This window comes from Nerophis ophidion, linkage group LG12, assembly GCF_033978795.1.
Source record: "Nerophis ophidion isolate RoL-2023_Sa linkage group LG12, RoL_Noph_v1.0, whole genome shotgun sequence".
Lineage (NCBI taxonomy): Eukaryota > Metazoa > Chordata > Actinopteri > Syngnathiformes > Syngnathidae > Nerophis > Nerophis ophidion.
The window spans coordinates 51,309,778-51,324,295 of NC_084622.1; the positions used below are offsets into that span (position 1 = coordinate 51,309,778).

The 14,518-nt window shown below is 36.8% G+C and overlaps 1 protein-coding gene across 1 annotated transcript in view; it reads left to right on the top strand.

The window, feature by feature from the left end:
- The first annotated feature begins 10,702 nt into the window (after nucleotides 1–10,702).
- LOC133563840 (protein Bouncer-like) overlaps nucleotides 10,703–14,518 on the top strand; it is a 9,969-nt gene continuing 6,153 nt past the window's right edge. Inside the window, exons 1-2 of the mRNA XM_061918105.1 lie at nucleotides 10,703–10,857; nucleotides 10,929–11,684. Of these exons, the coding sequence (XP_061774089.1) occupies nucleotides 11,512–11,684 (173 nt within the window). The 5' untranslated portion in view covers nucleotides 10,703–10,857; nucleotides 10,929–11,511. The remainder of the gene's footprint in view (nucleotides 10,858–10,928; nucleotides 11,685–14,518) is intronic.

Sequence of the window (14,518 nt, forward strand, 5' to 3'; positions counted from 1 at the left end):
AGACACCGACCTCTATTTAATAATACAACTTTAACATTTGACAACCAAATAATAAAACAAGGTGACTCGGTAAAAAAATCTGGGTATTATCTTCCACCCAACTCTCTCCTTTGAGTCACACATTAAAAGCGTTACTAAAACGGCCTTCTTTCATCTCCGTAATATCGCTAAAATTCGCTCCATTTTGTCCACTAAAGACGCCGAGATCATTATCCATGCGTTTGTTACGTCTCGTCTCGATTACTGTAACGTATTATTTTCGGGTCTCCCCATGTCTAGCATTAAAAGATTACAGTTGGTACGAAATGCAGCTGCTAGACTTTTGACAAGAACAAGAAAGTTTGATCACATTACGCCTGTACTGTATATACCTTTATATACATATATACATACATATATACCTATACTGTATATACCTCTATATACATATATACATACATATATACCTATACTGGCTCACCTGCACTGGCTTCCTGTGCACTTAAGATGTGACTTTAAGTATAAAATACTACACGGTCTAGCTCCAGCCTATCTTGCCGATTGTATTGTACCATATGTCCCGGCAAGAAATCTGCCTTCAAAAGACTCCGGCTTATTAGTGATTCCTAGAGCCCCAAAAAAGTCTGCGGGCTATACAGCGTTTTCCGTTCGGGCTCCAGTACTCTGGAATGCCCTCCCGGTAACAGTTCGAGATGCTACCTCAGTAGAAGCATTTAAGTCCCACCTTAAAACTCATCTGTATACTCTAGCCTTTAAATAGACCTCCTTTTTAGACCAGTTGATCTGCCGCTTCTTTTCTTTCACCTATGTCCCCTCCTCCCTTGTGGAGGGGGTCCGGTCCGATGACCATGGATGAAGTACTGGCTGTCCAGAGTCGAGACCCAGGATGGACCGCTCGTCGGGACCCAGGATGGACCGCTCGCCTGTGTATCGGTTGGGGACATCTCTACGCTGCTGATCCGCCTCCGCTTGAGATGGTTTCCTGTGGACGGGACTCTCGCTGCTGTCTTGGATCCGCTTGAACTGAACTCTCGCGGCTGTGTTGGAGCCACTATGGATTGAACTTTCACAGTATCATGTTGGACCCGCTCGACATCCATTGCTTTCGGTCCCCTAGAGGAGGGGGGGGGGGGGGGGGGTCGCCCACTTCTGATGTCCTCTCCAAGGTTTCTCATAGTCAGCATTGTCACTGGCGTCCCACTGGATGTGAATTCTCCCTGCCCACTGGGTGTGAGTTTTCCTTGCCCTTTAGTGGGTTCTTCCGAGGATGTCGTAGTCGTACTGATTTGTGCAGTCCTTTGAGACATTTGTGATTTGGGGCTATATAAATAAACATTGATTGATTGATTGACCTCTGACCTCACAAATGTTTCACTAGATAAAAGTGACCACAGACGCGCTCTAACCCAGGTGTGCCCATTACGTCGATCGCGAACTAGCGGTCGATGGCGGAGGGTGTGTCGGCCCATCGCCAAAAAAATAGACCTAAAAATTAGCGATAACCAATCTTCGCCAAGACGTCACGTTCGTCACTTGATTGACATCCACGGCACCCGAGGGTCTTGTGAGATGACGCTGGCTGCTGCCAGTACATTATTAAGAAAAAACGACCGACAGGAAGGCGAGAAACACTCTATATTTCAAGACTCTCGCGCCGTACCTGCCGTCAAAACTCTAAAGACGGACTGCACAGTTCCATCCATCCATCCATTTTCTACCGCTTATTCCCTTTTGGGGTCGCGGGGGCGCTGGCGCCTATCTCAGCTACAATTGGGCGGAAGGCGGGGTACACCCTGGACATCGCAGGGCCAGCACAGATAGACAGACAACATTCACACTCACATTCACACACTAGGGACCATTTAGTGTTGCCAATCAACCTATCCCCAGGTGCATGTCTTTGGAGGTGGGAGGGGCCTATCCCCAGGTGCATGTCTTTGGAGGTGGGAGGAAGCCGGAGTACCCGTAGGGAACCCATGCATTCACGGGGAGAACATGCAAACTCCACACAGAAAGATCCCGAGCCTGGATTTGAACCCAGGACTGCAGGACCTTCGTATTGTGAGGCAGACGCACTAACCCCTCTCCCACCGTGAAGCCTGCACAGTTCCTATCATCACAATAAAAGCGCTGCTTCCTCCTGCCTACGCTAACAAAATAAGAGTCTCAGAAAGGTAGTCCACACAAGCTAGCAAGCTACGGAGTTTTGCGCCAATTTATTTCTTGTAAAGTGTATAAAAAGGCGTATGGAAGTTGGACAAATGAGATGGCAAAAAGCAACCACTTTCATGTGGTATTGGACAGAAAGGAGGACTTTTTTTCTCCTCCGTTTTGAAAATGTGGACGTTATCATCACTACTGTCTGATTCCAATCCATGCAAGTCATCAGAATCAGGTAATACACAAACTTATATTCTTGTCTTCATAAAAGAAATGAATCTATGTGTGTTAAACATGCTTGTATTATCATTAAACACCTTTAACTTGTTCACAAAAATGTCTCTTTCATAAATAAATAAATATAAATGATATATTTGAATGAGGTAGATCCCTTCCACTTGGTCAATTGAAAAGTAGCTCGCCTGCAGAAATAGTGTGGGCGCCCCTGCTCTAAGATCTTGAGTTGAGTAGAGACATACATCTGACATTTTGCCTTCCTATACACGTGACGCTAAAGCTTTTGTCCGTACTGTAAGTGTGCCATAAAAGGTAACAGATACACTGCAAAAACTGAAATGTAAGTATGATTAAATATCTCAAATAAGGGTGTTATTTGCTTATTTTATGTCTAATAGGATAATTATTCTCACTAATGTTAGAGGGTTTTACTTGTTTTAAGTGTTCTGGTCCTAAATGATGTCAGTAAGATATTACAGCTTGTTGCTGAGATTTGATGACTTATATTGAGTAAAACATGCTTGAAACTGGAATATCAACTTTTGCAAAACTGTGTCATCAACACAAGTCTGAAACTGCTTTTTCAAAGTAATAATTACTTATATCAAGCATGAACAAAAAAATAATGATTTTGACACTACTGTGTCTCATAATTAAAACAAATGACAGCCAAATTGACTTTGCTGTTTGATTTTGAATGAAACAAGAGAAAATACGGTTGGCACAGAACAGTAAACTGTTAATATTTCAACATTTAACATGTGACATTTTAAACTATTTGGAACAGAAATCGTTCAAGCACATTCAGGTAAATTCTTCAAAATAACAATAAAAAATGTGTGTCTGTATATATATATATATATATATATATATATATATATATATATATATTAGGGCTGTGAATCTTTGGGTGTCCCACGATTCAATTCAATATCGATTCTTGGGGTCACGGTTCGATAATGTATCGATTTTTTTCGATTCGATTCTCGATTCAAAGACGATATTTTTCCCGATTCAAAAGGATTGTGTATTCATTCATTACATAGATTTCAGCAGGATCTACCCCAGTCTGCTGACATGCTAGCAGAGTAGTAGATTTGCAAAAAAAAAAAACGCTTTTATAATTGTAAAGGACAATGTTTTATCAAGTGATTGCAATAATGTAAATTTGTTTTAACTATTAAAGGAAGCAAAAATATGACTTATTTTATCTTTGGGAAAACATTGGACACAGTGTGTTGTCAAGCTTATGAGATGCCATGTAAGTGTAAGCCACTGTGACACTTTTGTTCTTTTTTTTATTTTTATAAATGGCTAATGATAATGTCAATGAGTGATTTTTAATCACTGCTATGCTGAAATTATAACTAATATTGATACTGTTGTTGATAATATTCATTTTTGTTTTGTTGTTCTGTGTGGTGTTTGTGTCTCCTCTCAATTGCTCTGTTTATTGTAGTTCTGAGTGTTGCTGGCTCAGCTTTGCTCTTGGAATTGGATTGCATTGTTATGGTATTGCTGTGTATTGTTTTGTTGGATTGATAAAAAAAAAAAAAAAAAAAAAAAAAAATTTTAAATGAGAATCAATTCTGAATCGCGATTCATATTTGAATAAATTTTTTCCCACACCCCTATTAAGTACATAAATGTGTTCATTCATAGTTTGGATGCCTTCAGTGACAATCTATAATGAAAATAGTCATGAAAATAAAGAAAAGGCATTGAATGAGAAGGTGTGTCCAAACCATCAGTGTGTACTGTATGCCACATCTGCTGTGTTGTCAGTGTGTTCTGCGGATTGATTAAAAAAAAAAAAAAAATTAAAAAAAAAAAAAAAAAATCGATTTAAAAAAAAAAATGAGAATCGATTCTGAATCGCACAACGTAAACGATTTGATTCGTATTCGAATCGATTTTTTCCCACACCCTTTATATATATATATATATATATATATATATATATATATATATATATATATACATATACATATACAGTATATATATATATACACATATATATATATATATATATATGTGTATATATATATATGTATATATATATATATACACATATATATATATATATATACACATATATATATACACACACATATATATACACATATATATATATATATATATATATATATATATATATACACATATATACAGTATATATATATACACACACATATATATATATATATATACACACATATATATATATTTGTCATGCTTCCTCAAAAGAAGAGTGCACAGATGGAGAATGACATAGAGGAAATACGGAAGTCGCTAAACTTCATGTCAGGGGACCTGGCTAGCGTCTCCCAGCAGCTAAGCAAGCTCACGGAGCTTGTAGATGAAGTGAGGAAACTCAAAGAAATAATTCGACAAAAAGACAAGACAATAACGGATCTTGAAAGGAGAGTCGAGAACTTGGAGCAGTACACAAGGATGGAAGATGTCATCATCACGGGACTAAACATCAGACCGCGCTCGTATGCCCGAGCTGCTGCGGCGGGCAGGAATGTTGGAGAGGACGCAGAAAGAGAGGATCTGCAAACTCTGGAGGACCAAGTCTTGCAATTTTTGAAAGGAAAAGACATACACGTGGATGCAAATAACATCTCAGCGTGTCATGCGCTGCCACGCAGAGACAAAGCAAAGCCTTCAGTCCTTGTGCGCTTTGTAAACCGGAGACACAAAATGGAATTACTGAGACAAGGAAGAAAGTTGAAGGGATCTGCGGTGTATATCAACGAGCATCTGACCAAGAAAATATCGGATATAGCACGGGAAGCACGGATCCTGAGGAAAAACAATAAGATTGGAGCCACATGGACAAGAAACTGCAAGGTTTTCATTCAGCTGAATGGATCTACACCGGAGCAAGCTAAAATAATACTGGTGAGAGAACTTGAAGACCTTGAACAGTTCAGATAATGTCGATTGTTCAATTTTTTTTCGACAGTTACAATTGCACTTTTGTCGAGCTCATTTTTTTGATCGTTCTATTTTTGATGAGGACAGCTACAGTGAGATTTTTGATGAGATTATTTTTGGAATTCTCACACTATTTTTGTTGTTTTTTTTACTTTTTCTTACCTTGGACTATAGAGGCATATACCCAACACCACGCATAAAACCGTGTGGACAACCAACATGATGACAGAAGAACAAATGAGCTGCACAAAATTCAAGTCTTTCAACTTTCATGATCATAAATGCTATGAGTTAGAAAATTACATTGACCCAGATATTCACTTCTATCAGGACGCTAATGTGGACTGTGAGTATTATACTGAAGAACAGTTGAATTCAAATGTTGAAATGGAAGGCTTTTCAGTCATTCATTTTAACAGCAGGAGTCTTTACAGTAACTTTTCCAAAATTAAAGAGTATCTTAAACAAATACAGCAAAGGTTTACCATAATAGCAATTTCAGAGACTTGGTTGAATGATAGTAAGGAATTACTGGATGGTTTAGAGGGATATGAAATGTTTTGGCAAAACAGGATGAACAAAAGGGGAGGAGGTGTTGTATTGTTTGTGATGTCCTCTCTCAAATGTAGGCTGATTGCTGACATGACAACTGCTATTGACAATCTGATGGAATGTGTAACTATTGAAATCAGTGTTGAAAGATCCAAAAACATATTAATTAGTTGTATTTATAGAACTCCTGGAACATGCATTGATCAATTTAATAAGAAAATGTTCGAGTTATATGAAAAACATAATGATAAGATGATCTTGATTTGTGGTGACTTTAACATTGATTTGATGAAATATAATGATCACATGAAAACCACTGATTTTGTTAATCTTATGTTTAGCTTGAGTTTCTTTCCACTAATTGTAAAACCTAGCAGAATAACAAAGGACAGCCTAACACTAATTGATAATATTTTTATAAATGTATTTGATGGGAAGAGGAAAAGTGGACTCTTACTGACTGATGTAAGTGATCACTTGCCTGTTTTTACAGTGATCCAAATGAACAACGAGCCAAACTTACAAACAAAAAGACAAATAAATATTTTTGTTAGAATAAAATCACCAGAAGCAGTTAATGCATTCAAGGCTGATCTTTTAAATCAAGACTGGCAAAATGTTTTTGTGGAGGATACCAATGAAGCATATGATACATTCCTGGATATATTTCTGACACTTTATGACCATCATTGTCCATTGAGAGAATATAAGCAAAATACTAAAACGAGGGGGAAACCATGGATAACAAGGGGTTTAGTAAAAGCCTGTAAAAAAAAAAAAGACTTTACAAGGAATTTATTAAGAATCGAACAAAGGAAAATGAGGACAAATATAAAAAGTATAAAAACAGATTGACATCTATCATGAGGCTGCAACAAAAAAACTATTATGAACAAGTGCTGCATAAACATAAAAATAATATAATTGAAACCTGGCATGTGCTTAATACTATGATTAAAAAATCTAGCAATAAGGATTTTACAGCATATCTGGTAAAAGATGACAACTCAATTATTGAAAATATAGAAGAAATAGCTGAGGAATTCAATAAGTTTTTTGTGAATGTTGGCCGAAATTTGGCAAAAAATATTAATTTAAAAATGAAGCATGAGAAAAAGTTAAAGCCTGTATCTCACATAAACAATTCAATGTTTCTTGGTGGAGTTTGTGAAAGTGATGTGTCAGAAGTGGTCAGAAAGTTTAAAAATAAAAAAATCTGTGGATGGTAACAACATGGATATGTCACTTGTTAAAGAAGTGATGGATTGTGTCCTGAAGCCGTTTACTTATATATGCAATAAATCTTTATCAACTGGAATTTTTCCTGACAAAATGAAAATCGCAAAAGTTATTCCAATTTATAAAAATGGTGATAAACATATGGTCTCAAATTACAGACCAGTGTCCTTACTACCTCAATTTGCAAAAATTCTTGAGAAATTATTTGTAAATAGACTTGATAGGTTTATTGACAAACATGAGCTATTGAATGACCATCAGTATGGGTTCAGGAGTAATCGATCTACATCTCTAGCGGTGATTGACTTTGTAGAAAACATAGCTACAGCAATAGAAAAAAAGCGACACACCGTTGGAGTATTTATTGACTTATGTAAAGCTTTTGACACAATCGATCATTCCTTACTTCTGCAGAAATTGGAAAAATATGGCATAAGAGGTGTTTCGCAACAGTGGTTAAGTAGTTATTTAAGTAACAGATATCAATACGTGGAAATTAATAAGATTAAATCACAGCCAAGAAGAGTAACTTGTGGTGTTCCACAAGGCTCGGTATTGGGACCTAAGTTATTTATACTCTACCTAAATGATATTTGTTCAGTATCTAATAAATTGAAATTTATTATGTTTGCAGATGATACAAATGTATATTGTTCAGGAGAAGACTTGAAGGAAGTGTTGAGGATAATGGAGGTTGAGTTAATTCAACTAAAAAAATGGTTTGATATTAATAAGTTATCATTAAAAGATAAGAAAACTAAATTTATGGTGTTTAGTGGTGCAAGGACAAATTGTGAAGCAAAATTAAAGTTAAATTATGTAGAAATTGATAGAGTATATGAAACTAAATTCTTGGGAATAATAATTGATCATAAACTGTGTTGGAAACCGCATATTGAATATATAAAAGGAAAAATATCCAAATCTATTGCTATTCTTTATAAAGTAAGACACATGCTGAATAAGACATGCCTGCATATGTTGTATTATTCTTTTATTTTTCCATATTTAACGTATTGTGTTGAAATTTGGGGAAATGTTTATAAAACAAACATAGACCCAATCATAAAACTTCAAAAAAGGGTCATTAGAATAATACACAAAGCCTGCTACTATGAACATACCAATCCCTTATTTATGAGTTCAAATGTGTTAAAATTTTCCGACATTGTGTTTTTAAAAACAATGGAAATTATGTTTCGGGTAAAGAACAACAGCCTTCCAGCTTGTATTCGCAGGCTATTTCATTTAAGAGGAGAAAACTATAATTTACGGGGGATATCGATTTTTGAAATGGGTAAAGCGAGAACAAATATAAAATACAAATGTATTACAGTTTTAGGAGTTAAATTGTGGAACAAGCTCAGTGATGAGCTGAAGACATGCACTTCTTTGGTAAGGTTTAAGAAAACATTGAAAGGTGAAATAATTGAAAATTATAAAATATAGTCACAATTACTTACATCCCATTTATTTTGATTTATTTATTTTTTTATGTTGATGTTCCAGGCAATCTAATTTTCTGTGAAGGTATAGGATAGGCAAATATAAGCTTTGGCTTCAGCCTATTCCTTTTTTGGTCATTCTTTTTCTTTTCTTTTATGTGTAAATGTGCACTATTGTATACATATAACATGTACTGTAAAACTGATCACACACAATGGTTGATTGATTTGATTTGATTGATTATATGACCGAAATAAACATTATTTCATTCATTCATATATATATATATATACATATATATATACACATATATATATATATATATATATATACACATAAATATATATATATATACACACACATATATATATATATATATACACATATATATATATATATACACACATATATATATATATTCACATATATATATATATATATATATATTTATATATATATATATATATATATATATATATATATATACACATATATATATATATACCGTATTCCTCTTCTCACTCCTGCACTTACTGAAGGCATGCGGTAAAAGTAAGCATGCGCTAATTATTTTAAAACCTCTTCTCATGCCGGCACTTACCAAAGGTATGCAGTAAAATTTTGAGTGTGATGTAAGCTTGGACCTTAAATCCTACTGAATAGCTCTTAAACAAGGGGGATGGGTCAAATGCAGAGAATAATTTCGCCACACCAAGAGTGAGTGTGACAATCATTGGTACTATAACTTTAATACCAACGGTAATACTAAGCATACGCTAATTGTTTTGGGAAGCGAGTTTGACCTAGCAGTAATCCTTATAAATGTAGTTTTTTTTTTAATTCATGTTAAATTGGCCCTCAATGAAAAGGAGTGTGACACCTCTGGCTTAGGATATACTGTTTCTTATATACCAGGGGTGTCCAAAGTGTGGCATGGGGGCCATTTGCGGCCCGCAGCTAATGTTTTACCGGCCCGCAGCACATCATTATAAAAATACTAAAATATATATTTTTTTTAAACATTAAAAAGTGGAATGAAAGAGCAAATAGGTGAAATGCAACGAGAAAAAGTTGCATTGTTGACTCTAATAACACCATTTTTTAAAATAAATTCTCAAAAAATAATCCATCCATCCATCCATTTTCTACCGCTTATTCCCTTTCGGGGTCGCGGGGGGCGCTGGCGCCTATCTCAGCCTCAATCGGGCGGAAGGCGGTTACACCCTGGACAAGTCGCCACCTCATCGCAAGGCCAACACAGATAGACAGACAACATTCACACTCACATTCAGACTCTAATAACACCATTTTTTAAAATAATTTCTCAAAAAATAATAATGAATAAATATCAATGTTGCTATAAATTATTGACTGATTTAAGGACAAAAAGGACATAAATACAACAAACATAAAAACATGAAAAATATGAAAATTAGAAGAAAAAAAATTCCATACTAATTATATACTAATACTAATTATTCTAATTATATTATTGATTGTTATTATGAATATACTAAACCAATTACAATATATTATCTGAAGCTGATATAGAGATTTGAGTGTTGAATGAAAAATAAAAAAATATCAAAAAAGCATGATCTTTTTATGAGTGGGGCACTTTTGGATCCCTAAGGATTTTAGTGGAATTTTATAACTGTCTTTGCTAAAAAGAATAAAAAGAATAATAATAATAAATTCAAATAAATGTTGCTATGAATTATTGACCTATTTACGGATCCAATTAATTCACATTAAATATTTCACTTTGAAAATATTTTTGGGAAAAATATTGTGTATTCTGTATTTTGCCTCAAAAAATAGGGTTTCGACAAAAAGCTCATAAAAAGTAAAACAAATAATGAAGTAGCGATTCGAGGGTTTTATGAAAAAAATATATCATTTATTTTGAACCTTTTTTGAGACTAAAACCCTTCTGTGTCCTCAAGACCTAACTTGAGGGAGCCCCAACAATTAAAAAAAAAAGTGTATTTTGTATTGGTTCTGAAAATGAACAAATATCAACTTGGCCCCCGCGTGCTTTGATTTTTCAGAGTGCGGCCCTCAGTGGAAAAAGTTTGGACTTTTTGTCCAATTCCATAGCACAAAAACACACAACCAGTGGGGTTTGTGCAGCTTGTGTGTGCCTTGGTGTATAAATGACCTTCAAACACACCTGTTGCTGCTTGCTAATCAGTAGCTGGGCCGCTATTTGGAGCTCTCAAGCACATCACACCTGCAGGGGGTCTATCACACAGAAATGGGAGCACCAAGAAACCCAAGGTGAACAACACACACGTGCACTGTCTTAACCTGCCGCTTTAACGTTAATACAAGGTGTGATGTCCTTGCAGCCTGACCTCCGTCCTGCTGACCGCAGCGCTGCTCCTCCCAGTGCTGAGCCTGGACCCCCTGCTGTGTTACTTCTGCCCCCTGCAGCCCAAAGAGGGCTCATGTCCCAACATCACCACCCAATGTGTGCCCGGCCAGCGCTGCGCCGCCTCCAGGGGTCACTACGGCGCCTTCCACGCACTGTCCTCACAGGGCTGCGTGGACGCCGAGCTGTGCGGCGCCCGTCAGGCGGTCTCCTACAGGGGGGTGGAGTTCCGAGTGACGCACCGCTGCTGCTGCAGGGACAAGTGCAACATGGCGCCGGAGTCTGAGGCCATCCTGAAGATGCTGCTGGGGATGATGACAAAACGGGCGGAGTACTCCAACATCACCCGTGCTCTCAGGGAGCAAATTTGGGGCCCGTGCGCCAACACGAGCGCCTCGGCTTTGTAGGCGTTTGCAGGACTTTAAGGGGAGGCCCTTTTAGCCACAGTCCCTCACCTTTGTCTCCTCACATTGTTTGTTTTAGCGAGGATCACAACCACCGTGTGGGTTTTATTCCTCCAGAGAGTTTTGTCAGACCTCCTGGGGGATAAACGCAAATAAATGCAACATGTTGAATCCCCCCCTTTTGCTGTGTGTGGAGATTTCAAGCAGGTGTGTGAAGGCGTGGCCTCCAACATAAGACTTGCAGTCAGCGGCGCGGTCAGACTTGATCAAGACAAGCTCTGTAAAGCTTTGCTTTCTCAACTCAAAGTCCAAACCTCCGACGAGGACATGTAAGTTTTGATATGGTTACTTTTAAAGACAACACAGCAATGGAGGAGATATTCACACCTGAGTGCAAAACGCAGAGTTAATTGATGAATTAAGTTGGGGAATTGGAAAACAATCACATGATCCACATCTAAAAAATGGGAATTTATAACTTGCAAAGAACAGAAAAATATTGTCTGCATTTTCAGTATTTTTTAGGGGTCAATTTGATTTTCTTCATTAGCAAAATCTAATTCACCTGTGTGTGTGTCTATGAAACAATGTTTTGACATTTTTAAGGAACTTAAGCCTTCTTAAATTTAATTTTGGCACTCTCTAAATGAACACTGATGATAGTAATTTTAACATTGTGTACTAAACATGACCTTTATTTGGACCATGCATTAATTAGCACTAGCCAGATGCATAGCTATACTACAAGTCCCAGAATGCACTGCAACGCCACTTTTCTCTACCTTTTGTTGATGGTATAGGGCTCAAAAGGGTATGTGATCTCTTAGTGTGTTTTTTGTTTTTTGGGGCCGCAGTTTCTATTATATGATGCTTGTGAACCCTATTTGTAATTAGCACTTATGTTTAAAATAAAGTTAATTGGTGATTATGTCCCTAATTGGTAGGAGTGGTAAGAAAAAAAAAAAACAATTTTATTTGCACTCGGTTGGAATCGGTTCATATCTATTGTTTGTGTGGTAACCTGTTTTGAAAATATTTTGCTATCTTTTTACCATACAATATATATTGAGAGAATCTGTTTAAATGAAGAATCATGTTGAATTGGGAATCGAATCTTTAGTTGTTGTAGGAGTCACAGCTGCACTAGTTAGTGGTCTACAATTTAGATTGGAAACAAGCTACCATTCTTATTCTTTGAACATTTAAAAAAAAAAAAAAATTGCTATTTTGCCGAAATTATCTTGGTCCGTTATCCCCCTGCCTGGTGTGAATCGGTGTTGCCAGATGGGAAATAACAAATTACCAGACACCTAAAATTATCACACTTTGAGGAAAAATATTGATAGTACAGCTCACAGGTGTCAAACTCAAGGCCCCAGGGGCCACATCTGGCACTATCGCATTCAAAGGCCAACTGAAATGAGATGTTCTTATTTAAACGGGGATAGCAGGTCCATTCTATGTGTCATACTTGATCATTTCGCCATATTGCCATATTTTTGCTGAAAGGATTTAGTAGAGAAAATCCACGATAAAGTTCGCAACTTTTGCTAGCTAATAAAAAAGCCTTGCCTGTACCGGAAGTAGCAGACGATGTGCGCGTGACGTCACGGGTTGTGGAGCTCCTCACATCTGAACATTGTTTACAATCATGGCCACCAGCAGCGAGAGCGATTCGGACCGAGAAAGCGACAATTTCCCCATTAATTTCAGCGAGGGTGAAAGATTTGTGGATGAGGAAAGTTAGAGTGAAGCACTAGAAAAAGAAAGGCGAGTGCAATGGGAGCGATTCAGATGTTATTACACACGTTTACTAGGATAATTCTGGAAGATCCCTTATCTGCTTATTGTGTTACTAGCGTTTTAGTGAGATTATAAAGTCATACCTGAAAGTCCGAGGGGTGCGGTGACTGCCAGTGTCTCAAGCCAATGGAGGAGCCAAAATGACAGCTGCTGCAGGAGGACTTCCCGATTAAGAGCCGACCTAATATCACAATTTTTTCATCCAAAAACTTGCTGGTTGACGTGGTAGAGAAACATGTTCGCTAAAGCTTCACAACAAACAAACAAACAAACACCGGCTGTGTTTTCGTTGCTAAAGGCAGCTGCAATCCACCGCTTTCCACCAACAGCATTCTTCTTTGACGTCTCCATTATTAATTGAACAAATTGCAAAAGATTCAGCAACACAGATGTCCAAATTAATGTGTAATTATGCGATGAAAAGAGACGACGTTTGGGCTGATATGTCCGCGACAACCAATGACGTCACTAACACGCGTCATCATTCCGCGACGTTTTCAACAAGAAACTCCGCGGGAAATTTAAAATTGCAATTTAGTAAACTAAAGCGGCCGTATTGGCATGTGTTGCAATGTTAATATTTCATCATTGATATATAAACTATCAGACTGCGTGGTCGCTAGTAGTGGCTTTCAGTAGGCCTTTATCATGAATTAATTAACGTGGACCCCGACTTAAACAAGTTGAAAAACGTATTGGGGTGTTACCATTTAGTGGTCAATTGTACGGAATATGTACTGTACTGTGCAATCTACTAATAAAAGTATCAATCAATCATTTTATATGGCGAGAAAAAGCCTGGCAATAATGTGCATCAAAGTACTTCATATTAGAACCCGAAAAATTGCAGGTGTCGTGTGCAATTGCATATCTTTTCAACTTTAATATCTGAAAATGCAAATATATATATTATCACATATAGCAGGAGTTCTTAACCTATCTCACCTCGGGGCCCAACTTTTCACTACAGAGCTGCCTGGAGCCCACGCAAATACTAACATTGACTTGGTAATCTTGCTGTTGTCAATTATATCTAACCTACTTTCAGTTCACAACTTTTTCAAATGATATCAAAGTATGTTAATTACAAAAATTATCAATGCTTAGGTCAGGCTGATTACAATAAGAAATACTAATAAAATAAAAAGGGAAAAGCGGTAGAAATGGATGGATATACTGCAAAGGAAGGGACTCAAAAACTGATGAAAATGTTATTTATATGTACAATGAATTATAGCTAATGATAATTTGTGTTTGAAATTAATGGTCAATAAAGTTAAAGTTCAAATGAGGATACAACTTCACCAATTTAGTCATTTTTGCGCTGAAGAAACTTCTATGCTTTAAGCTCCAGGCTTCT